Source organism: Adiantum capillus-veneris, chromosome 29 (assembly GCF_014529385.1).
Source record: "Adiantum capillus-veneris isolate H3 chromosome 29, ASM1452938v2, whole genome shotgun sequence".
Taxonomy (NCBI): Eukaryota; Viridiplantae; Streptophyta; class Polypodiopsida; order Polypodiales; family Pteridaceae; genus Adiantum; species Adiantum capillus-veneris.
The window spans coordinates 28351126-28376335 of record NC_140959.1 but is presented as its reverse complement, the minus strand read 5'-3'; the positions used below and the strand labels follow the sequence as shown (position 1 = coordinate 28376335).

The following is a 25210-nucleotide window of genomic DNA, read 5'->3' as shown; positions in this document are numbered from 1 at the left end:
CTTGCGCAAAGAAGAATCAGGTTTCCTTGCGGTGGATTCAACTAAAAAATAGACCGACCTAAGAGACACTTTCGTACTACCCGAGCATTGTGAACAAGTAATTCTGTAAATATTTAACATCCAATTTTAGAGGACCAGTGGTTTGGAAGCACTCATGTAAGTTATGTGGCTCTTGTAGGTGGTATTTCATCCTACAAAGTCTACATCGAACTGGTGGTATGTCATAGAGGTAGCCCCTTGTAGTGCACGAACGTATGAGGCCTACCATGTGCCAATCACAACGGCATCAGTGGAGGAGATCGGAGAGGATACTGAGTCGGAAGCCACTGAGGTGGTGCAAGACGAGCCTAGTGCTACTACTCTCTATGGGATGCATGCAAAGGATCTACAAAATGAAACGGAGGGCATTTGCCTAAACGGAGAGCTCTATATAGACATAGGGAGTTATGTTGAGTTATGCGAGGATGAGAGAGAGACCTCTTAAAGCCATATTGTATTTGAGTAATTTTGCTCCTTTTTATAATATATAATGTATTCACGTGGAGTTTTGTCCATTCTTGTCTATATGCTATACTCGAGAAATTTAAATTGTGTTTAATCAAATTATAACTTGTTCTCTATTCATCATTAAGATTTAATGCTCATGTGTTTAATGCAGGTATGGATGATGACCAATTTCTTTCTTCCTTGTGACCCCAGCAGAGGAGGTGGTACGAGGAGCGTCATCGCTCTGGAGCACCATCACGTTGTTCCACTCTTTCAGTGTCTCCCTCTATTTTGGAGCATTCAGCGCACTTCGAGAGTTTGGTGTTGACGAGACAATCTACACATTCTTCTAGGCACCAACGCTCTAGTGGTGGTGGTGGTTGCTGTGGAGATGCTGCCGCTGATGCTTCGAAACCGCTTTCGTAGTCGACAAGGCTCCTTACCTTCCCCTTCTTTGCCCGCCCCCACACCAGCCACGACATCACCATCTACTCCAGGTTTTGCGCGGCTATCGATCGTTCCTGGCTACACACCACTCGCTACTTCTCCGGGAGTCACCCCAGTCAACACTCCTCGCTTCAGGACACAGACTCCATTGGAGACACCAATCATCCGTGCCTCCACTCAATACGCCACTCGAGACCCCTGCCAAGACACCCAGGTTCACGCATCACAGGCTAGAGGGCTTACCATACTCGGTTGACATCAGCGAGATGGCATCATGGATGACGATGGTAAGAAGGTGATCTCGCGCATGCGCGGACTTTGCTCTCAGGTGTTTTGACATTACATACTAAACACCTGGAGTAAAGTGCTAAATGAATTAAAAGACAGTCATCAGCATGCTGCATGATGAGTTTCCCATGTCAAGTCGGGATGAGCACTTCAATGAAGACCTGATGAAGGTGTGGATGCACGAATACTGCAAGCACAAGCGTTCTGAAGTGCAAAAAGAAATAAAGCATGGGTGGAACATGCCAGATTGATTGGCCAAAGAAGATTGGAAGAATGCAAAGCAAATAGCACGCGAGAATCCTGACAAGTGGAAGCAACAAAAGGAGGCATCCAAAGCGCGAGTAGAGGCTGGGAGCTTGCACCACTTGGGGAGCGGCGGGTGGGTGTCATTTGAGGTCGATTTTTTATGTGTTTTTGGATTGCCCTTTAGGTTTGGTAGTTATGGATAATTGTACTTTTAAATTCTAACATAACCGTGTATTCTTTATATGTTTTGAACAGTGGTCGAGGATGACAAGACATGACCCCACACCATACAAGTGCGAGTATGCGGGCAGAAAGGGCTTACACACCCTTATAAACATTCTTAGTTCTTGCATCGGCATGGTTAGTATTTCACTTTACTCTCTTACATTTGTTGTAATTTAATGATAAGCTAAGAAAATAGATTGTTTTGTAATTATATGTTTATACTTACAAAAAATCTTATTGTTTTTTTCTGTAAAATCTGACAGATACACCGCTTGGACACGATGAGACATCTGATTAACACTAGAATGGTAACCTAACAGGACATAAAAGTGTCCTTTCAGGGTTTTGGGAAAAAATTCCAAAACCATAGTAGATCCACTCATTTTGAAAAATCCTTTCATGAGCTTATAGTTCAATAACTACTACGTATGGAAAAAATGAGAAACTTGTAATTTTTCTCATCCCTTGGTCACTACAAGCCTCCAAAGTTGATGGACCAGTGCATTTTGCCCAAAACAGCAATTTCTTACGGTTGATTGCATATAAATAAGAGTGGAGATTTTTGTAGGACATGAGATAAAATGCCCCGTTAACTTCAATGGGTTGGTGACCAAAACATATGGTTGCTTTTACCTCACTAATTTTTTTTTGGACAAAAAAAATAGGTACAAAAAAGTTGCATTTTTGCCATTCTGCGGACCTATCATCAAAGTTTCTATAGTCACGCTCAATACAGATACTATATACATGTTTTCTTAGTTCTCTTTGGGCCTCTGGATTCAAAAGGAGCCATGGAGCATGTCAAATGGATAATGGATCTCTTACAATTGGAACCTTGGGGGCAATGATAAAGTGCTAAATACAGCAAACATGAAAAAACTGGGTTTAGCATTATGACCTCTAGAAACCCATAGAAACTACTCAATATCTAGCCAAGTTTGTAGTCTATGATTAGATATGGTCACTACCTACAAAATACACACAATTGGCCTAAGAAAGTAGCAATATTGAGAAAGTTATACTTGCTACTCTAAAATGTGTCGTATTCTTCAACAATCAAAAAACTCAACCATCATCATATACTATGCTATATAGCATATTTGGTCCCCCAAAACTCAAGGAAGATTAGCTTTATGTTATACATTACACTTACACAATCAAAATTGAATTTGGATATCAAGAAAGCCACCAAAAAATTCATAAAAGTGCTAATTTTGGCCAAAAAACAGGATTATGCAATTCTTGTAAATTGGTCATAACTTTCAATTTTAACACTTAGCTCTCCCTACAAGCATCAAAACATGTTGAGAACTATGAAGGCCTAACCTCTAGCCATCTAAACCTCACAAACATGAAGTTTAGAGTGGTATAGTTGCCAAAAATTGACAAAAAGCCAAAAACAGGACCCGTTTTTTCACACTGTTTAGGTTCAAAAATGTTGTGCAAGAATAAGGTTAATGGTGAGATCGATACTAAAAAAAAAAAGCTAAGTTTTTTTCAGGTCATAAGGCAACTTTGTGGATATATAGCACCTAGAAATTCATTTTCATACTCTTCAAATAATTTAAGCAAAATGGTCACTTAACAGGACACAAAAGTGTCCAAGGACATAAAAGTGTCCTGTTACCATTCTAATGTTAAACGATGTCAATCTAGCCGTAGCAAGATAGCACTAGTTTTCTTTTGTCATAGCATGTATATATGATGATGTGTATACGTCATTTTTGTAAATATTGGTCAACGATGTATTTTCTCAATAATGACAATTGTGTTGTAACTATTACATCAAATGATTTTGCCTATGATGTGTATAATTTTGTCATTGTATTACTTTCGTATATTCGCTTTCGTCAAAGTACTTTTTTCAGTCAATTTTGCATCTTTATTTTGGAAACAATGCTCAATATGCTTGATGGGTGGCAGGGCACTGAATTCCCTGCCACCCAAAAAAAATTATTCTCGGGCATCGCTATAGGCGTCTTTATATAAGGTCCGGCAGTGTCACTATATTTGTCGCTAAATCACGACTGTTTGCGTCGCTATAGGCGTCGCTTTAAGCGTCGTTATTTAGAGATGCTTATAGCAACGCATATACCAACGCCAATAGTGACGCTTATAGCAACGTTCTCGTTTTGATGCTTTTAGCGACGGTTTTAGCGACGCCGGGGGATAAAAGAACCCATTGTAGTTTCATCGCTACAGCCATCACAATTGCGCATAACCTATTGTAGTGAGCTTTAATCACTTTCTTCAAACGCTCATGTTGAGCTCAAATTGTGCTTCTCATGAAACGTGAAATTACCCGTATACTTTGATATGATTGATATGATTGTTTTTATTACTTTCTTTAAACGTTTGTGTTGAGCTCAAACTCAACTTCCAGCAAATCTGGAAATTACCCATCCACTTTGCAACCTTGAACGACGTGCCCCTTGAGAACATCAAAACTACTTATTGTGTGTTTGGTCTTGTAGAGTCTGAGGTGAGCTTTGGATCTTGAAGCTGAGAAGCCCTCATATTCTTGTTGCACCCTTGCAACCTCTTTGCCTGTACAAAACTTTCTTCAAAGAGCTTCCAACCCAGAGATATTGAAGCCTTGTGTGACTTGCATGGATACCGAGAAAGACTTGATAGCAAAAAAAATCTATTATGTAGAAAATTTATATAGCTCCCATAGCCCGTTGGTGTTGGCAGTGTCGACTTTGCTACTCCCATATGTAGTTTCCACCCACATGAGGGGGGGGGGGAGGGGGGGGGGGGGGTTACCAACACTTATGGGCACTCCATGTGGGAAAAAAAAGAGCTCAAAGCTTTCCATGGCGACGACAAACTACACTCTAGCTTTGGCAAGACAAATCCATCAAGCCCGCTTGCAAGCAGTCCCCAAGCGGTTTGGTGATTGTCAACCTTGGCTCCCTTTGCATATAAGGGTGCTTTCCCCCGCACACACACACACACACACACACACACACACACACACACACACACACACAGAGAGAGAGAGAGAGAGAGAGAGAGAGAGAGAGAGAGAGAGAGAGAGAATTATCATCCACAGAGGTCATATATGACCTATTGGACTGGAAAACAAAACAAAACATTTCATGCATCTTAGTTAAGGACTAAGGGTCCAATGAAACCTAAGGAGGGGCAAGTGAGAGGGTAGCCGGTCTTGGAGTTCGAAACTCTTAGACAATGTCTTAATCTCCTCGGTAGACGGCCCATTTTTCTGTTGTGCATGCTTCACGTACCTTCTGGAGTTCTACCTTATTTTGTTTAAGTTGGGCGGGTGTAAGGTTCTCTGCAAACCAAAGTGTGGTGTCTTTGAGAAGCCTTGATTGCTCGAGGAATTTGATTTCATAAGCCTTGGTCTTTTAGAAGTGGTGTTCATGCGCAAGGGTGGTGATTGTTGCTTGATTACATTGTACTTATGTATGGACTATCGCCGCCTGAATTCCAGCGAGGGACTCACTAAACTTGAGGTCCCCCTCCCCTTCTAATTTCTTGGGAGCCCGCCAATGCGAACATTGAGAGCTATATCATCTTGCCGTTTTTGTTCGCGTAGCTTGGATGCCACATCGTCTTCAATCTTGCGAGAGATCTCCTCTTTTACTTGAATCTTGAACTCCTTTGTGAGTGTCGTGGCTACTTCCCCTTTGGCTTTAGTGAGCAAGGCTTCCATTTGCTCTGTTTCTGTTTTCGTTTCCTCCACTCCGGTGAGATGGGCTTCGATCGTGACGGGTCTCTCTTTCATTTCTCCTTGCGAAGTCTCTCAGCTTTGTTTTGAAGGTGTGCATTGTTGTCGAGATTCGGGGGTGTTGCCACCTCCCCAAAGAAAGTGAGCCTGCTTCGAGTTGCTCGGGTGGTCATATGGATTGTTTGTGTGACCACCTAGTAGGCAGCCCAACTGAAAAGGTGACAGCCTGTAATTTACCCGACCCTGAGCAGGGTTACCGAGCATAACCAAACCCCATGATCGTTGCAGCCTGCAAAACCACGCCGCAAGATGCTCATAGCTTGCATAACAGAGAGTTGACGCTCGTCACTGCTTCCTCGTCAAGATGACCTTCAGTGGCTTCGTGGAGATGATCACTTGCAGGGCGTGAGAGACTTGTTGGAGGTCGCAGATGAAAGTGAGAAGGCGCTTGTGGGTTGAGAGAGGGAGAGATCAGCTCTTGGTTGGCGCTCTGAGTTTAGAGATGGAGGGCGAGCTTGAGGGCTTAACGCCCCTCCACAGGCCCACCCCTGAACCTGGGAGGGACAGAGGTTGCGACAGAGGTTGTGCTCTAGCCTTTGCGACAGAGGCAATGCTTGTGTGTGTGTGTGGGGGGGGGGGGGGGGGGGGGGAGAGAGAGAGAGAGAGAGAGAGAGAGAGAGAGAGAGAGAGAGAGAGGCACTATCGTGATGGCAACATGACACCTACAGAGTGGGGGTGGGCAATGCAAGAAAAGAGCGAGCAAGCTGCAACAAGCTCATCCCATAGTCAACAGCACGATGCTCGAGCCAAACAAACTCCCACACACTATGGTTCAAGAGGCAAAGCGGCTTGGAAAGATAAATATGTAAGTTATTTTCAATTGTGTAAGTTCGGATTAGAAGGTGGTTTAACTTATGAAACTTTTTTGGTTATTGTTGACTTAGGAAATCACTATGAGCCATCCTACGAGGCAAGTGGTCAAGTATCGAGAGAGACACACGGTGCTCGATACTGGGCAATGGTTGTTGGAAAGCCATCATAATTTGGGTTATTGATTTATCTTATTTGTTTCTGGTTGATGTAGAGTCATAACCATCAAACGTTTCTACATGCGGATGAGAACGAGGAGGACGACGAAGAGGGCTAGGATAGATAGATTATTTTTTGTACTCCTCTTTTACAAGTGCAAATGTGGCACAACCCTCATGATTTACAAAACTCATTTGAAAATCTGGCTTTATTTGTAAAATTTTTGAAGTATTGTTCTCTTCTGCTTCAATTTATAAAGGTAAGGTGTGACTTGTAATTTAAAAGTTTATGATTATTACTTTTGTACATGACAAAAATAAAGATGCTCATTTGAGCCACCCAATTTGAGCATCTTTACTTTTGAAAAGCACTATAGCGGCAATATAGAGATAATGAGCGCGGTAATAGTCATGGAAATATAATTGTGCCTACCACTGCCGTGTGCATTGCCACCGTTATTACCACTCACACATACTTATCTCTTTCTATTTTCCTTTGTTAAACTACAACAATGTTGGCGGACCGATAGTTCTGGACTTAGGCTCTTACAATGGCTCCAATCGCTTTACAAGGGTGCATTTTTTATAAAATAAGGCATTCACAGAATATTAAAAAAAAACTCACTCCGAAGCTTGCTCTATTCTGATCCTTTTACAATTATGGCATTGAATTCCGGTGAGTTCATTCTTTGGCTATCTTTAAAGAGTAGATATTGCCCTGATAAGAGTAAAGGAATGTAGAAGAAGGAGGAGCTTGTTTGACATTGCAATGGAGATGGGATAAGGGGAGAGGGTGTTGGTATTGCAATAATGGAGGTAGGAGAAGATGTATAACCTTGCTTGCTATGGCAATGGAGGTGGGAGAGATATGAGGAGGAGAACCTTGGTTGGTGCTCCAATGGAGGTGAGACGGAGCTAGTAGAGAGAGAATGTTGGAGTAGGAAGTGAATGTGAGTGTAGAAGCAATGGTGAGCTTGGAAAAGGAATTTTAGAGAGAGAACTCACTTTTTAGCTATGGGATAGGTTACGGGGAGCTTTGGATAAGGAAGAGTGCTATTTTGAAATTTTTGTAAACAAAAATATTTTTGGGCTTTTTGGCGTGCGTTTTTGACTTGTAGAGGTCAAACAATGCACTTTTAATTATAAAATAGTTATGAGTTTTGAAATTTTTCAAAAAATTTGAATTTTTAGGGTTTTTTTTCAAAACCACGTAAAAAAGGAGGGAAAGGAGGTTCCATATGGTCCCCCCTCCCGCCCGCCCCCCCTCTTTCACTAGGGGAGAGGCCATCAAGAAGAGTAACACAACTTTGTCTCCCTATTAATTTGAGGGCATAGAGTGTGTCCACCACCCTCTTCCTATTGGTTGGCCTTTAATTAACCTTGATCCCAAAGGCCCCCTAGAGGGTTTATATTTCTCTTGAGGCTAAATTTGCTAAGAAATTTTGCAATTGGATTTTAGCCCATAAAAATCAATCTTGAGATAAACTTCTTGGTTCTTGGTCGTTGCATGTAACACCGCCAATAGCAACCATAAATCTAATACTATCACATTGAGTTGTGCCCACACTCTAGAGGTAGGGTCTAGGCACTAGCGCCTGTTCATCGCCCAATGTTCCTTATAAAGACCTTTATTGGTAAAGCCCCTCTATGGCCAGATCTTCTCCTAGATCCCTCATTCCCACATGGCCCTTGTCTTGACATTCTCCCCCCTTGTGGCGAAGATTCCATCCTCCAAAATAAAAATAGGAAAATGATACTTGTGGCCTTCAAGTATATTGCAGTCATGTCTATCTTGCCATTGTTTGCTCATATTTTTGGTTCTAGCTTACCTTGAAAATTGGTTTAACTTGCTCGATGTGACCAATATGCTTTCTCATTACCTGGGAGCAGGGAAGTGAGCCTAATCTCAACGGGTGGAATATTACTTGCTGAAAAGAGCAAGTAAACCACCCGCCCAAATTTGAGGCAAAGGCGTTCTTGAACTCAAAAGCTTGTAGAAGTTGGGAACATGGTGTGTTTTTAGTTATACTCTAGGCCAAATTAAATGAATTTCTTGTACAATTTCAATATTGCTTAAGGGCAACCGACAGAAATTGACACATTTTAGTGCAAAAATGGAGAAAATATCTTCTGATATTGAGCTTGTCCCTTTCTCCATTGGTTCTTCAAAATGGGTTTGGGAAGCCTTTGTAGAGCGTTTGGAAAAACTCCTTATCCTAAACATACACAAGTCCCTTTGAGCCAAGTCTTATGCAAAAATTTTGCATATTACACTACATGTTTAGTTATATTTAAACTATTTTCTTGCAAAATCCAAGTGGAGTTTTCCCTATTCAGTCTCCTCTCAACCGGCTATCTTGAATTTCTAATGAGCTCAAGGCTAAGTCTTTTCCTGAACAATGTTTTGAATTTGTTGAGTTTGGCAAGAAACAATGTTGGGGGAATTTATGTCTCAACTTACAATTGTGCCAATTTGAAAATCTAAAATGTTGGTTGAGAGGGATACAAAGAAGAAAACCCGCCTAGATTTTAAAAAAAATAGAGTAAAAATAGTGAAAATTAGCTCAAGTTTTTAAAAATTCAATTGAATAAATCATAAAAAGTAACTAGTACGGTCGGCCGCCTTCGGCGGCCTCTCTCTCCCCCTCACTCATATAAATCGGAACTCACCAGATGCAGCAAACTTGGCATTGGAAAACCAATCTCCTTAATATATATATAGTATAGATATAGATATAGATTGTGTATGGTCGCAAAAATGTTTTTCCGGAACATCGGAGCGCGCCGCTAATTTTAGAACCTTTTCAGCTGCCGTGCATGCAAAGTTGTTGTTGACTTGTGTAGTGGTGGTTGAGGCACACGCACACAGAACAGAAGATGGCGCTGCAGAGAAAAGGCGGCCACAAAAGGAGGAGGAGAGTCCGCGCCGTCGCGCTGCCAATTTCTGGTTCCACCTAACTAGCGGCTGCAATACTTCCAGAGCTTGGGCAAGACGCTGCAACCACATAGCTTTTTCTCAATATTTTGCAGCGCCTCTTACTTTTCACTGGCTGCCAGCTACGCAGGATTCCTTACCAAAGCTTCGAGCTGAACCATCTTGTAATTGGTGACCTGCCTAATTGTCTGGTGAGAGAGAGAGAGAGAGAGAGAGAGAGAGCTGAGTATATAACTAGCTTTGCTATGTGAAAGAGTGTGTTTGTGTGTGTGGAGAGAGAGAGAGAGAGAGAGAGAGAGAGAGCGCACACAGTGCTTTTGGTAGAAGTGCCTATATGTCAGAAGCGCTTGCCATCCTCTCTTACCAAGGCACTTTTTACTCTCTTTAGGAAAGGTGTTTTACCCTGTCCGTCAAGGTCGCTAGTGGGCGGGCACTGGGCAGAGGGTCCTGGCCCTTCATCAGCTGTCAGTTCTGAAGAGGAATCTTTGCTGCAGCTGACAGATTGACGGCAGGTCAGTTCCCAGCCCCGTCAGCAGCCGTAATTAATCGATCAAGCTCTTCTCAATCATTTCCACTGATTCTAAGCCACAGCAGCACCCGAAATCCATCTCCCTCATCAGCGCGTGTTCTCTGCTGAACTGTACCTATTGTTGCAGGTTGTACCCGACAGGCATCAAGGTGAATTCATAGGTGCTGCAGCAGTCCGGCCAGAACAAGTGTGCAACGTGCGATAGTCGCCTCCCAGCAACTCTTGACTGTCGGGAATGGACACTACGTGTCCATTCCCTCATGATACCTGCGACCCCTTGGCGACCGGCGGATGTCCATTCCCTACCCCTTCTGTTTCTATAGTTTGTCCATTTGTCCATCATGTGACTTGTTGTATTGAGCTTTTACAGTCTCCATTTGTTGCCTTCAGGCCTGCCGTGTACTCAGTGATGTACTTGCCCTCAGAATCGGCACCGTTTTGAGGGACTTTTCAAGTAATAGAAATCGGCCTCCTTTGTTGTCAAAAACAGAGAGAGATCAGAGAGTCATGCACTTGTTTTTTTCGTAGCAGTACCCACATTCCCGTGGGCGACGATACAAAGTGCACCTACAAGCATTTCACAGGGTCCCCTAGTTGCACTGGAAGCCATCACCCGGGTGACGGAGGACAAATACTCAACTAACCAAGCCTTTTAATAGACATCTTTCTACAAGTTATACAGCCTCTTGCAGAAAGAAGCGCAACTCCATTACTCCTTTCTTTATCGTAATCGTGTATGCATGCTACATTTGGTGTCAGCATGGGCTAAGATTTCAATGTGGTCAGATTGTCGTGCCTTCTTTGATGATGGCGCTATTGCTGACCTAGAATTTGAATATAGAAGCATTGGAGAATTCACAACATAAAGCTTCTTCGCTTCAAAGAGGCGGTCTTGTACTTAGATTCAGTGCTTGAGAGAGAAATAGTGTCTTGTCGCGTGCTCTTCTAAGATACAGCGGAATCTCGTATTGAGTGTCTCAATAAACTATCGGTTTTCCAATCAGCATTGTATAGCCATGTACATGATGACTATTTTTTGCGTTCTCTCTCTAAAATGTACTTAGACCAAGATTATATACACTACATGTTTTGCAGCAGACGTTCGGCTAAACCAAGATGCTCATGCCTTGGAGAATGCATGTAGCGTGAAAGCATGCTTTCCACACATCATGGCGAAGTAGCAGTAGATCCTGCTTTTTCATGCTCTAGCCTCCGTAATGATTGCTTCAATGGAAAATAAGATGTAGAGTAATGTGCTCTTGTCTGAACCCAGCTTGACCACTTAGCTCTTGATGATGCCTCTCTGTCCAATTGCTTGTAGAATTGGAATTGGACACAGTCAACACACAGGAGTTGATGAACAGAGAGGAAGATACACAAGATAGAGAGGTGAACTGTGATGATTGTTTGCTTCAGCCCAAAAGGACGACTATACAATGGTTTGTGTCTTTCCATGTGTCAATTCATGTTACGTTATTGTTCGATATTTTGCTTAAGTACCTAAGAGTTGTTAATTAGCGTTGTTGACTTTTCAACATTTAACATGCCTCCCTAATCTTAGTCACTTTGGGAGATGATCATTGAATTCAACATGTGATTGTAGCATCTCCAATGTTTATCTTTTGATGCTATCTTCCTATCTATTGTTCATTTGTTGACTGTGTAAATTATCTCACAAGTCTTCTCCACTACAAGGTCCCGAACAAAATTTTTGAAGTCGATGTGCTTTGTCCTTTCACTTTCCTTCCGTTGGTGAGTCATCAAGATTGCAGATTTGTTATCGCAATCACGGGTGAATAAGCCGACAGAGGAAAGTCTTGTTTCATGTCAAAATTTCCAGATCCAAATACCTTCTTTTGTAGCTGCCGCAAGAGCCATATATTCTGCCTCTAGAGATGATTGTGCAACGGACTTTTGTAATTTACTTTTCCATGAACCTGCTCCACCTGATAGCGTAAAGACATAGCCAGTTGTAGAATGCCCGGTGTTAATATTTCCTCCCCAATCAGCATCAGACCAGCCAAGGATTGGAGGGTTGATGCTGGTTGTCCTCATATAGCTTAGAGCTTCAGTGTTATTGAGATAACAAAAGAACCCCCTTACATGGCGCCAATGCACAAGCCATGGATGTTCCATATAGCGAGAGAGAGAGTTAGCAGCTTGTCCAGTTGAGTGCCAGTTACAAGACAGTGAACACCACCAATTGCATTACCATATGTTGTTGCTCAGCAAGTGACTCAGGACCAGTGATGAACGGTAGGCGATGGTTTATTGGAAGAGGGGTATCAATGCCATGAGAGAATTCCATTCAAAATCGGCATAGTAGTAGCTCAGCATAGTGCTGTTGATTGAGCCGTAGGATGCCATTGTCTCTATCATGGTGGATTTGAATACCCAAGATATACTTCAACTCACCCATATTTGTCATGGAGAATGGTGCTGAAAATTCAAGCTTCACTATAGTAATCACATCTAATGAGCCACTCTCAAGTATGATATCGTCTACATAGATTGCAACCAAGAGATCACTCATGGTTATGAGCCACGCTCATAACCATGAGTGATCGTAAAGTGATTAAACTTATGATACCATGCTGCGGTGGTGATCGTTTCAGACCCAAGTGACTTATTTTATTTGTAGAGTTGAGAAGATACTCCGTTGCCTGTGGCGTCAGTTTGTCGGGCGTAATTCCAAATCGAGCTGGCAATTCCAAGTGAAAAGAAGTTGGCCTTGGCTCCTTCAAAAGAGCTTCCTGATCCTTCACTTTGCCCCAAAAGCGGCAAAGTTTGTACTTTCATTCATTAGATTTGGTGCAGGTCCCACGCCATGTGGTACCAGTTCTGCTTTTCTATCTGCCTTTTCTGCCACATTCCTCAGTTGCTCTCGAACTCTTAGGCCAGTCGTCGTCTTTATCATTTTGTTCTTTCTGTGCCTTTTTAGGGCACTTCGCGGAGATATGTCCATGTTCCCCGCATCCAAAGCACTTCCCCTCTTTTATGAAGCGAGCTCTCTCCTCAGGAGTAAGCTTGGCTCGTGCATCCTTTTTCTCTGGGTTGCTCTTTTTTCTTTCTACTTTCATTCCCAGAAGTCTGTTCGGCTCGTCGTGTCATGGCCTCATCTGTGGGGTAGGTCAGACTACCATAGTGAGTGGCAAAGCCCCGCTTCGCATGACTCATCAACTCCTAAATAGAAGCTGACTTCTGTTCCAAGCAGTGATCTCAGATCTCTATAGGTAGACCCAAGGTAAACCGCTCAATCTGTTCTCTGAACGAGATCTTCTTGAATGAAGAGGCGGGTAGAAAAGAGCTCCAGAATCTTTCACAGTAAGCATTGATTGTATCTTTCTTGGTCATCCGAAGATGGTTCCAAGCAGCTCGTACATCTCGTTCATATTCTTGCGTCAACCAAGAAGAAATAAAAAGCTTTTTAAGTTTCCGCCATTTAACGGGCGCAGTCTTGTTTAAAAGAAGCGTGGACCACCAAGTACGAGCATTCTTCTTAAAGTAAGAGGCAGCTCTCCGAATCTTGGAGTGCTCTGAATAGCGTCCTCCCGCGAAAGCGATGTCAAACTGTTGTATAAAAGACAAAGCCTTCGAAGCATCTGAGTATCCTGAAAAAGTATCAAACTTGATCGAGTGGCCACCTTCCTTAAACTCTCGGACTTTCTTGCTTTTATCTTCGAGAAAGTCATATTGGTTGGCTTTGTAAAAATTCTTCTTGTTCGCATAAAACTTCCGTCATCCGAATCTGAGCTGTCTGTAGACGAGTCCTCAGTACAACTGTCAGTCTCTGGGCGAGATGTAGCCTTCTTTGCCTTTTTCTTGCCCTTTCCGAAGCTTTGTTTCTTGCTTCGCTTTTTGCTTTTCCTGTCTTCTTCGCTCGAGTCTGAAGAGCTAGAAGAACTAAGTAAGCCTTCAAACTTGACACGCTTCTTCTGTTTCTTTGCCTTGTCAAAAGTCGACCGACGACCCAAATATCCCGGGAAGTCACTGCCTTTCTTCTGCTTTTTGCCGTGCTTTTTGCCTTTCTTTTGCACGTCGAAAAGCTAAGCAATCCGTGCATCAACCACGTTCTCCAGTTTCTTCTCCGTATATTTCTTGGAGGCAAAAGGTTTCTTGAGAGCGGGTTTCGAGAGTGGTGTTGTGGTTCTCTGCCACTCCGTCTGTACCTCTTCCAAAGAGGTCTGGTTCATATATTTTGCCATCTTCGGGTCCTTGGCAAAATTGAGCATCATCTTTGTTGCATCGCCAATCAATTGACGACGCTCCATTTCTCTTTGCTCCGCCTGAGTAGGCCGAGGTGGGCCATACTCTCTGTCTGAATCTTCATTGTGATCCCAGCCCGCATCTCCAGATGCAGAGGGAGTCGACTAATCATTGCCTGAAAACCATAGGTGCCGCGGAAAAAAAAAATTCGGGGATCGGATTTCCCGTAGGAGAGAAATTGGCCATGCTCTAATACCACTGTAACAGACTTGGACACTCCAAGTCAAAAATCAATTGCGACAGCACCAAATAACCACTTCAAAACAATTCACAGATCACAATAGATTTGCACTGGCCCGGCGGAGTTCCGTGCCTAGAGATATTGGCCCCAAAGACTGGCGCCCCTTTGGGTATTTCTTTTTATATTAATCAGTTCAAAGTACAAGAGAGTGACTAGGGTTTCACTCTCAGACTCTGCGTCCAGATGCTCTGAGAAGTAAAGCCCTCACCACTTATTTAAAGATACAAGGGAGAGCCCCAAAAGCTTTTAAAATAAAAAGCATCAGTTCTCTCTCTCTCTTAGAGAGTCTTTTCTCTTTTTTTAATAAAAAAAAGCAAAATTCGTGTTGCTCATCGTTTCAAAAAAATAAAAATAAAAAAATCAGCCTCCGCGATTTCCGAAAATTAGGGTTTCTGGCAGAAATTAGGGTTTGCAGGAATTTTAGGGTTTTTGGCTGAAATTAGGGTTTCTGCTGTTCGCCACGTCATCACTTTGTGACACCAAGGCACAGATTTAAAGTTCCTTGGCCCAAACTCATCTTGCATGAAAGGCTCTGCTCCCTAAAAGCATCAATTACGAAAAGCAAGCGCCCAGAGGGCGGCTGTCCCGCGTGTTGCAGACCTGTGCATACAGATTGCCATGTCAGTATGTAGTACGATCCGCGAGCTGCTTCGTACATTAACCACATCAGCAGTTTTTGATCATTTGTTGAATTCTCGGCCGATTGTGTCACGTGCGCACTTCGCTTGCGCTACGTGGACATGCTTCTGCAACAGTCTAGCATGATTCATTAGCTTAGGACCTAGGGTGGCACTTTGTGAGCCTCTAGCAGTATGTGCATGCCCAAGCCAGTCATAGTTGCATACCCTCTCTTGCACAGTACAGTCATTTCAGCATGAGCATTTTCTACCGCGTGATACAACCTCTATAGGTCATTTATTTATAAGTGACTTTTGGAATTCTTTTTAGAAATTGTGGGTTTGTTGGGAAGCTTGCCCGACCCAGCATATAATTCCTATAAATGAAGACCTAGCGCTTGCAGAATCAGGCAGAGGAATAGAGGCCACTGAGCCGCAGTACGAGCCTCTCAAGTACCCTAGCGTTTTCAGTCTTCAACACCAGCATTTTTGCATCAGCATTCAGCCCATCCCGTTGCGGCAATTCTTCACCGCAATCAGCCTGCCATCATCAGCAGATCAGCATTTCAGATTCAGCCATAGCCTCGTGGTGGTCATCATCGTCGCAGAAGTCACCATTTTCAGCCTACAGCCAGCGATCAGTTTTCAGCCATTAAGCACCCTAGCGTTTTACAAATTTCAGCCTTGCCTCGTTATTGGTTGCAATCCCTTACCATCGACACCGCTAACAGATTCCGGCATTCAGCCGCAGCGTCATCATCGTCGTCGTCGTCAACACAGTACCCTAGCACCTAGTACCCTTGTGCCTTGGCTCAGCATAAGGATCCACAGACCCATCAAGAACCTTGTCATTGCCATCATCGTCTTCGACATAAATCCAGAGAACCTCGTCGTCGACATAGACCCCATCAGTACCTCGTTGTCATCGTCGACATAGACGCCATCAGTGCCTCATTGACATAGACCGCACCAGTACCTCGTCGTCGTAGTCATCATCGTCGACATAGAACCCATCAATATCTCGTCGTCATCGTCATCAACATAGACCCATTAGTACCCGTCGTCGTCATCATCATCGTCAACACAGAACCCAAATTTGACAACATCTATGCTTTGGGGAACTACAGAAGAATCCAAGATCTCTCGAGCATCGGGATTTCTTAAAGATAATGCCATGCAATGGTGGAGTTCAATTACAACGCAACGGCATGCTCCAAGGACTTGGCAAACTTTTAAGACAATACCTGCGCGCAGTTATATGTAAGGTGCAACGGAAGTGAATGTTGAACTTTGCTCAAGATGAGTGCTCCGAACTATGCTCAAGGGTTCCTTTTACTTACGGAAGGGAGAGCCTTCCGTTCCTTTAAAGAGAGAGTGCAATGGGTACAAATAAAGTGGTGAACACTGTGAATGAAGGTGCTAAGACTGAGAGATAGAGAGAGAAGAATACGACACCAGACGAGTTGTCAAACCTCCTCCGAAGGCCCCACTCTCTATGGCGAGAGCGGTCTACTATTGATTGCACAAATCTCTACAATGCTTTGGACTTGCTGACGATGTGGACGACAATGAGGACAACGACGAGACGGGTTGAAATCTGAAAACACTAATGGCTGAAATCTGCAAATCTGTATCTGCTGAATTCTGACTCTATGTCGGTGACGAAGGCGATGACGACGATGCAACGATGACGCGCTGAAAACGCAGATGCTGAAATCTACGTTTTCCGGGCTGAATCTGCAAACTTCGGTGGATCTGATCGTGCGGTCAGGATCTGTTGCGGGAAGGTGAGATCTGCGAGGTTTAGGACTTCTACTACGGTGTCTTGATGCTGAAAACTGAAAACGCTGATGCTCTTTATTGATATGCCGCGGAGGAACTGCAAAACGCTAGGTGATATGCTGCTCCAAAAACGCTAGGCTGATCTGGGGTCAATCTGCAAAAACGCTGGGAGATCTGCTAACTCTGTTGTCGCCAAGTTGCTCTGCAAGTTGCAAAACGCTAGGCCGATCTGCAAATGCTGAAAACGCTGGTTCTTTGTGGCTGAAAATGCTCTGTCTCCTATCGGGGGGGTCTTGCTGAGAAGGTGCACTGTTGGATGTCGGGTCTCTGCTGCCTCTTCTGCCCAAAAGTGCTAGTGCTAGGGTTTCTTATATACTTCCTGACTTAAATTGCCCTACCCAGTTTCCCAACAAAAGTCACTTAAAAATAATAAGTGAAAATTGGATAAAATAGGAAAAATAGATCTATGCACTGTAAAAATGCTCCTGATGGTTTCTGATGGAACTTTGATGATCATGCTATGTGCAACTAGAGGATATGCATCTATTCTAAGTGCCTGGACATACATGGTCTACGAACAGACTCACAAAAGTGCCAGAACACTTCCTAAGCTAGGCTGACTGAACCCTTGTCATGAAGTAGCTTGTCCACATACACATAGGTTTAGATGTGCACGTGACATCCCCTCCTTTTCAAAGTGAGGTACTGGTACCGAACTATATGGCGTTGAGGGAGATCGCCAACAGCATCTGGATTCCTGGAAAGGACTCTTCGCCGGTCCACTCTAATATGTGAGTTGTGCGATACTTGAACTTCATAAAGGTCTGCAATGCTTGCTTCTTTGGGCCGCGCCGAAAGCGACAAAGTCATTTGTGGCTCCTTCAATTCGTCAACTTTGTCTATAGTCATGCGTCTACCTTCTTCAAGAATCTCCGAGGCTGAAAATTCTTGAAACCACTTCTAACACAAAAACATGAACATACCCATTCCATGTAAAGTGACATGAAAAAATTTTGTCTTCCTAAAAGACTGTGCATGCAATGTAGATGAACATATAGACGGAGTGTCAAACCGTTCATCAAACACACGCAAACAATGGAATTGAAACTTGTCTTTCTGATCTAAATCAATCAACTGTGGCAAATCATAATGGAAATGCCGATGCTTGATGCTCAATCCTTTTTGTGCTCTTCCGGATACTATGTCATGCCAAGGAAGAGACATGGAATGTGAATTCCTTGGGTGCAAACATTTCATCTTTTCATGAGTTCCGTGCTCATTCATGAGTGAATCGTGTTCATCGTGCAATATGTCATACCTATGAAAAGGGATCACATAGGGACGGTGACTAAAATACAAGAAAGCATCACGAATGAAACACTCAAACAATGTGTGATGACTAATCATTCGAACACATAATACTTCCTGTGGGGGTTCTTTGGACCTCGACTCAAGAGCCAATATCGGTTCTTTGTGACTGATCGAATCTGTAATGAGGTTAGCTTCACTAGAAAAAGTATCAACTAAACCATCACCCTTGTGAACAATCACATCTTTTCTTGCAATTCATCATGCTTGTCAATAATCACATCTTGATCATTATCATGCAAATCATGTATGTCGTGCGTTGGAAAAGAAGAGACAGAGTCTCCTTTTCCTAATTCTGTTCAATTTGTGCTTGCACACTAGAAAAGAGTCGGAACAACTCTTGCATGTGTTGGGCTCTCTATTCGGCCACCAAGCGCGCTTGCTCGCGCTCGGGATCCAATTTGGCTCTTCTTTCTTTGTGTTCACGATCCAATTCGGCCATTCTTTCTGCTTTTCTTGCTTCGCATTCTAACTTCATGTCCATCATCACCTTGTCGAAAGCCTCCATAGGAGTTAGTGAAATCCTTGGCGTAGATGGAGAAGGGGGAGGGTCGGAAAAACCTCCTGGTGGGGAAAATTCTTCTTCGCCTCTTCCGTGCTCATCACCTCCATGCGAAGTATCCATTCCGCTTCGGGTGATGACCATACATTAAAGTCTTGGGTTCTTAAGTTCACGAGGAACTTTGGTTCTTGTGGGTCTTGGGTTCTTGGGTGCTTGAGTCCTTGAGTTCTTGAGGTTCTTGAGGGTCTTGAGTGCTTGAGGTTCTTGAGTTCTTGTGGTTCTTGAGGTTCTTCTTTAGCTTGCAATCTGTGTGAGAGAAGAATCTTCTCTTTACCCGAGCTCTTCTCTTTCCCGCGGGTGCACCCCTTGGCAACCTTGCGCTCACACCAAGGTTGCTTTTTCCCACCTCACGTCGATGGCCGGCCGGTAAGTGCACAGTCCGCTCTCAATGAGTGAAAAGAGAAACAAGGGGAAGCTGGATAAGCCCTTCTTTCTTGGGTTTCCTGTCACTCTTCAAAAACACGATTAGGAATCGACACGCCCAAGTGGACTTGGGTTACGTGCGACCGTAACAAGCAAAAAAAATTATGTGGTTCTTTCCTTGAGTGATACAGAACACTGCGAAAGCTCTGATAGCAATGTAAGGTGCAGCGGAAGTGAATGTTGAACTTTGCTCAAGATGAGTGCTCCGAACTGTGCTCAAGTGTTCCTTTTACTTACGGAAGGGAGAGCCTTTCGTTCCTTTAGAGAGAGATTGCAATCGACACAAACAAAGTGGTGAACATTGTGAATGAAGTTGCTGAGACTGAGAGATAGAGAGAGAAGAATACGACACCAGACGAGTTGTCAAACCCTCCTCCGAAGGCCCCATTCTCTATGGCGAGAGCGGTCTACTATTGATTGCACAAATCTCTACAATGCTTTGGACTTGCCGACGATGTCGACGACGATGAGGACGACGACGAGACGGGCTGAAATCTGAAAACGTTAATGTCTGAAATCTGCAAATCTTTATCTGTTGAATTCTGACTCTATGTCGGTGATGAAGGCGATGACGACGATGCAACGACGACGCGCTGAAAACGCAGATGCTGAAATCTGCGTTTTCCGGGCTGAATCTGCAAACTTCGGTGGATCTGACCGTGCGGTGAGGATCTGTTGCGGGAAGGTGAGATCTACGAGGTTTAGGACTTCTACTGAGGTGTCTTGATGCTGAAAACTGAAAACGCTGATGCTCTTTATTGATTTGCCGCGGAGGAACTGCAAAACGCTAGGAGATCTGCTAACTCTGTTGTCGCCAGGTTGCTCTGCAAGTTGCACAACACTGGGCTGGTCTGCAAATGCTGAAAACGCTGGTGCTTTGTTGCTGAAAACGCTATGTCTCCTGCCCGGGGGGTCTTGCTAAGAAGGTGCACTGTTGGATGTCAGGTCCCTGCTGCCTCTTCTGCCCAAAAGTGCTAGCGCTAGGGTTTCTTATATACTTCCGGACTCAAATTGCCCTACCGAGTTCCCTAACAAAAGTCACTTAAAAATAATAAGTGAAATTGGCTAAAATAGGGAAAATAGGTCTATGCACTATAAAAATGCTCTTGATGGTTTCTGATGGAAATCTGATGATCATGCTATGTGCAACCAAAGGATATGCATTTATTCTAAGTACCTGGACATGCACGGTCTGCGAACAGACTCACAAAAGTGCCAAAACACTTCTTAAGCTAGGCTGACTGAACCCTTGTCATGAAGTAGCTTGTCCACGTACACATAGGGTTAGATGTGCACGTGACATTATATAACTTCTCTTTTGGATGTTCGGATCTTGACAAAATGGGACAACTTGAAAATGCTTGCCACAGAGACCATGGACGACTATAACTAAAGGTTTCTCGACGTCTACCTCCTAGTGTCCTTCTTTAAGTTCATTTCCTTGGAGGACCAATGCGAGCGATACACCATTGGACTACCATCACCATTGCAAGAATATTGCCTGTCCAAGCAAGTCTCAACTATGCAAGAGCTTATGGACCATGCGACGATCGGCTACAAATTGATGAAAGGCAAGTTAGAGTTTACTACAGAAGTAACTCCGGCCAATAACCAGAACTCCCGTCAACCACGAACAAATTCTCGAGATTCTCGTAAAAGTCAACCACAAAGGCCTCATTTGACGCATCAACAACAAGACACCTTATTACAAGAAGGCTGATGTTTTGGATGCTTTCGAACAAGACATAACTATTTTGGTTGTCCCCAACGCACTGACAAACCAGCGGAGTCGACGCCCGCACCGATGGTCGACAAAACCCCAGGACCATCTCTAGCTAAACGAGCTAAAGCAGCCATTGGACTTGTACATGACATCTATGGCATACGCCTTGAAAGCAAAGTCAACGGCTTCAAAGCCTAATTTTCTTTAACCAGGAGCCACCGAAAACTACATCCATCCAGAATTCTTGAAGCAGATGGAATTTGATTATAATCCACAGGGCGGCGAAATCGAAGCGGAGTTAGCCACCAGTCAGACCGAGAAGGTGATACCTCTCATTGGTGCTCTTCCAGTGACCATCCAAGGATAAATTTGTTTTGAATGGATGGTATTTGTTTTAAATCTGTCTTGGTGCCTATTTGAATTGTTTGACTCTGGTTTTAATATTGGTTTCAATGATTGGTGATTTTATGTTTGAGAATGCTTGCTCATACTCATGGCGCGGACCCTTGTGGTTATTTGCAGGGGGAGTATTGAATGTTTGAAAAGTGTTGTTTTTACTCATGGCCCGGACCCTTGTGGTTATTTACGGGGAGAGTATTGTTGTTGTTACTCATGGCCCGAACCTGGATAGTTATTTACGGGGGGAGTATTAAGAAGTCTGAGCAGTGGTTACTCTCAGCACCTCCAAACGACGCAAGTTGCGGTCTGAAATGAGACTTCTTATTGGATGAGATACTTCTGAGAAACCAACGACTTAGGATATCAAGATCTCCGATCTAGATTGAGAAAACTGATTGTCCCCTGGAATGACCCTCAGAAATTTTTGAGCTAACTTAAGTTGTTTTGCAGATATGCATGTTGTAATCACAGACAATTACTTTCTTTCAAGGGGGGATGTTACAAATTGCTGACGTGTCAAGCCACTGAAGAACGGAGCCAACCTGCAGATCCCGGCCGAGAGGCCTAAACTCTAAGAAGAACAAGCAACAGAAAAAACTTGCAAAGTCTTGCGGAGGGACCTATTTTTAAAGACGAGCTCCCACCAACTTACGGGACCCAATCCGATGGGGCCCATGGGACCTAAATCGATTATAATAAAGCGGGACCCACACACACACACACAAAGACTTGCGTAGAGCCTGATGATGTGGCAAGCTAGTATGGAATTTCACATTTTGCACTGACTTAGTGACGTGGCAGCCTTCACGGATTTCCATGATTTATGTTGGCTGATTTTCAGCGCCAACTTTTGGGCCAGATGCTTTTGAGTTTTAAGCTTTTCATGTAACTTATTTTCATAGGCCAAGGGCCTTTAAATATGTGCACAGGGCTCAGTCTTTGGCACTCTTCCATGTGAAGGTGCAAGTGCGAGTAACGGCATTGTACTGAGTTCAAGCAATATAAAGAAATACCAAAAGGGACGCCAAGGTTTGGGGCCAGTGCTCTCTCAGGATGAAACTCCGCCACTCCCCGTCTCGTGTGCCTTGCACTCTCTCTCTCTCTTTCAGTTCAGTGTTATTTGAAGTGCTAGAAGAGTTCAGTCTGTTGTTTTCCGTTGGCATGTGATGTCCCTCCTGTTACAACCGATCACTCTCGAGTGTTTATGTAATGACCTCATTTGATCAAGGTCAATAATTGATCTGGTACCCGGTAGTTCTCCCACAAATTACCTGCTATTGTGGGTAGGACATTACGACGGAATCATTATGAGTTTTCAAGTAGGGAAAAATTTTCACTAAGCTTGAGTACTCTCTACGCCCACACCCCCTACCCGTTAAGGAAAGATATGATAGTGCTTTTCGCACAAGTGAAGAAACCCTCTATTTATGAGGGAAGGATCAAGAGATAGCTACGGCCTGTGCTCGTGGAATTTCAAATTTGAAATCCTAGTTTACTTGATGAGCGGGTTGCTCTTAGATTGAGTCAAGAGATGATCACATGGAGCGTTTTTGTTCTAAGGATCTTCAGAAGGGGAGAGACACCTTCCGAGTTCACAAAATCTCTAGCACGGCATGAGTATTATGTACAATTTTGTATGATGATAAGATGGATGCTATGTCGTTTATTCTTGGTTGCATCAATTTACATCCTATTTTGCGGTTGTTAAAAAGTCTGATAATAACAACGTTCTTTTGGCTTCCATGCAGCATCTCACGGGTGATGCCATCACTTGGAAAAATCAGTGGATGGAGAAGAAGAAGGAAGCCCACAAGGCTGCCCATTCCGAGTCTCTCCTCGTTCCCCCTCTCGAGCTTAGTTGGTGAGTTCAAGGAAGATCCAAAGACTCGCTTCTCACCCCCACAGTACCTGAAGCGATTGAAGGAGGATTTTTGGGCTTTGTCTCAACAAGGTAAACCTGTGATGTCATATGCTAACCGTGTGTCTCACTTAGGAGGACAATTACGGAAATCGGATGAGGAAAGGTTGGAGGCTTTTCTCTTTGGATTGGACCACTCGATCAAGTTTGATGTGGAAGCAGATGATCCGAAAACATTGCAAGAAGCTTTACGCTTGGCTCAACTCCAAGAGATGAAGCACAACAAGGGTAAGCTCGAGACGGCCTCGGGTAATGGTAACTCTTCCTCTCATGACTCGTTTAAGGATAAGAATTCTAATGAGAATGGTAACAATAAAAAGAACTCTTCTAGTTCTTCTCAATCTAATTCTCCATCCAATTTCAATCAAAGGGCGAAAAAGCTAAGGCTAAGGGTAAAGGAAAATCTGATAAATCTCAACTCACACCTGATGAAAAGATTGCTCAAGGAGTTTTAAATGGTCAATTCAATGAGGAAGAACAGGCATTGTATGCAAAGGAACATAGGTGTTTTCATTGTCATGTAATAGGTTACATGAAAAAGGAGTGTCCTAAGAAATAATCTCAAAAGGAAACCTCTTCTGCGTTACCTTCTGACTCTACCCCTCAAGTAAATGATATGAGTGTGGTAGAGCAAGGGGCTAAGCAAGAGGGAACTTTTGAAGAGGATGAACTCATAAAGTGTTATGGACATGTTAATGGTCAAAGGGTCATTGTGTTGTTTGATTCTGGAAGTTCTCAAGATGTCATAAGTGAATCTCTTGTGAAATGTGCACGTCTTTAGACTTCTCCCATCCCCACCCTCCTAGTGCAGGGGTTCTCTGAACGCATGGACGCTTTGATTTTTCAAGAATGTGATGATGTCATTCAACAAACCAATTTACTCCTCGTTCTGTAGTCTCTAAACTTGCAACATGTGATATCATTTTGGGCATTAAGTGGTTTCGCAAGTTCAAGCCCATTATCGATTGGAAGAAGCTCACGTTTCTCATCAATGATAATGTGTTGCAACCGTCCTCATTCGAGGGGAGAGTGGTATTCCCTCTCTCTTTCATCTCTCACATCCAAGAAAACAAAGAGCTACTTTGAGGAGCCCAAGAGGTGATTATCTATGTTAACCCCATATCAAGGAACTTTGGTGTTCCTGACAAGTATAGTGAAGGGTTTGTCAAAACCAATTCTGTGCTTTCCCAAGATCATCATTCCTATGGACATTGTCTCCGACCAATTGCATGACACAGAACACGTAGGTAAATTTTTTCTCGATCACATAAAGAGAATCCAAAACCAGGTGATTTCTTATTTAGGAGCCTTCTCCCTCCCAAGGTACGGTCTTTTGGGTTACCAGTTCTCTTTGTTCACGAGAAATCGGATTTCAGGGCACTCAAGACAAGACCGGATTTCATGGTCAAAGTTCGGAAACCAAGACCTCACATGGCCGTTTCTTTGGAACATCTACAAGTGGCACAACGAGTTTCCACAGTGGACCTGTCGAGGTGTCGCCACAAGTGGTGGACTTCCAAGGAGCAATCCAAAGAAAAACCAGTGGAGATCATTGCCACCAAGTCGACAACGTTTTTGAATGCTTCCATTTCAGTTTGGCAATAAGAAGGAAGCAAAGCAACATTTTCTCAAATTCAAGGATCGAGGGACACATGCAAATTCTTGGGTGTACAAGGACGTTTTCATTCACTTTCAAGATTTGCTAGGCCATACAGATCGGTACCCGTACATCACCTTAAGCAGGAGAGGATGTCATGTGCACATGGCTCTGTGTGCCACGTGGACATGCTTAATTGACTTCTAGAGTCGTTTTTCCCTTCTTCCTAGATAGGAGTGTCTAAAATCCTAGAAGGATTAGTACCGGCAATTTCGTGAGCCTGTTCACAAGACTTGCATGTCTCGACAAGTCCATTAGATTAGGTTTTCAAGTTTTGGAACCCTCTTGCATAAATGGTTTGTACGCGCGTTTTCACAGATATTGTTACACTACAGTGGACATGTGGCATGACGCGCATGTAGTTCTAGGTTAAAGG

The 25210-nt window shown here is 43.5% G+C and overlaps 1 protein-coding gene across 11 annotated transcripts in view; it reads left to right on the top strand.

Moving 5' to 3' along the window:
• Window positions 1-9244: 9244 nt before the first annotated feature.
• The window catches only part of LOC147418960 (peroxidase P7-like), a 24731-nt gene continuing 8765 nt past the window's right edge, over window positions 9245-25210 (top strand). Inside the window, exons 1-4 of one of the 11 annotated variants that reach the window (XM_086506317.1) lie at window positions 9245-9540; window positions 9738-9861; window positions 23008-23120; window positions 23253-23405. Coding sequence is in view for 2 of the 11 variants with exons in the window: in XM_086506313.1 (XP_086362439.1) it covers window positions 11235-11317 (83 nt within the window). In the remaining 9 variants the exon portion in view is untranslated. Of the gene's footprint in view, window positions 9541-9737; window positions 11318-23007; window positions 23406-25210 lie in introns of those variants that run through there. The other 10 variants (XM_086506318.1, XM_086506315.1, XM_086506313.1 and 7 more) reach the window with 10 other exon arrangements.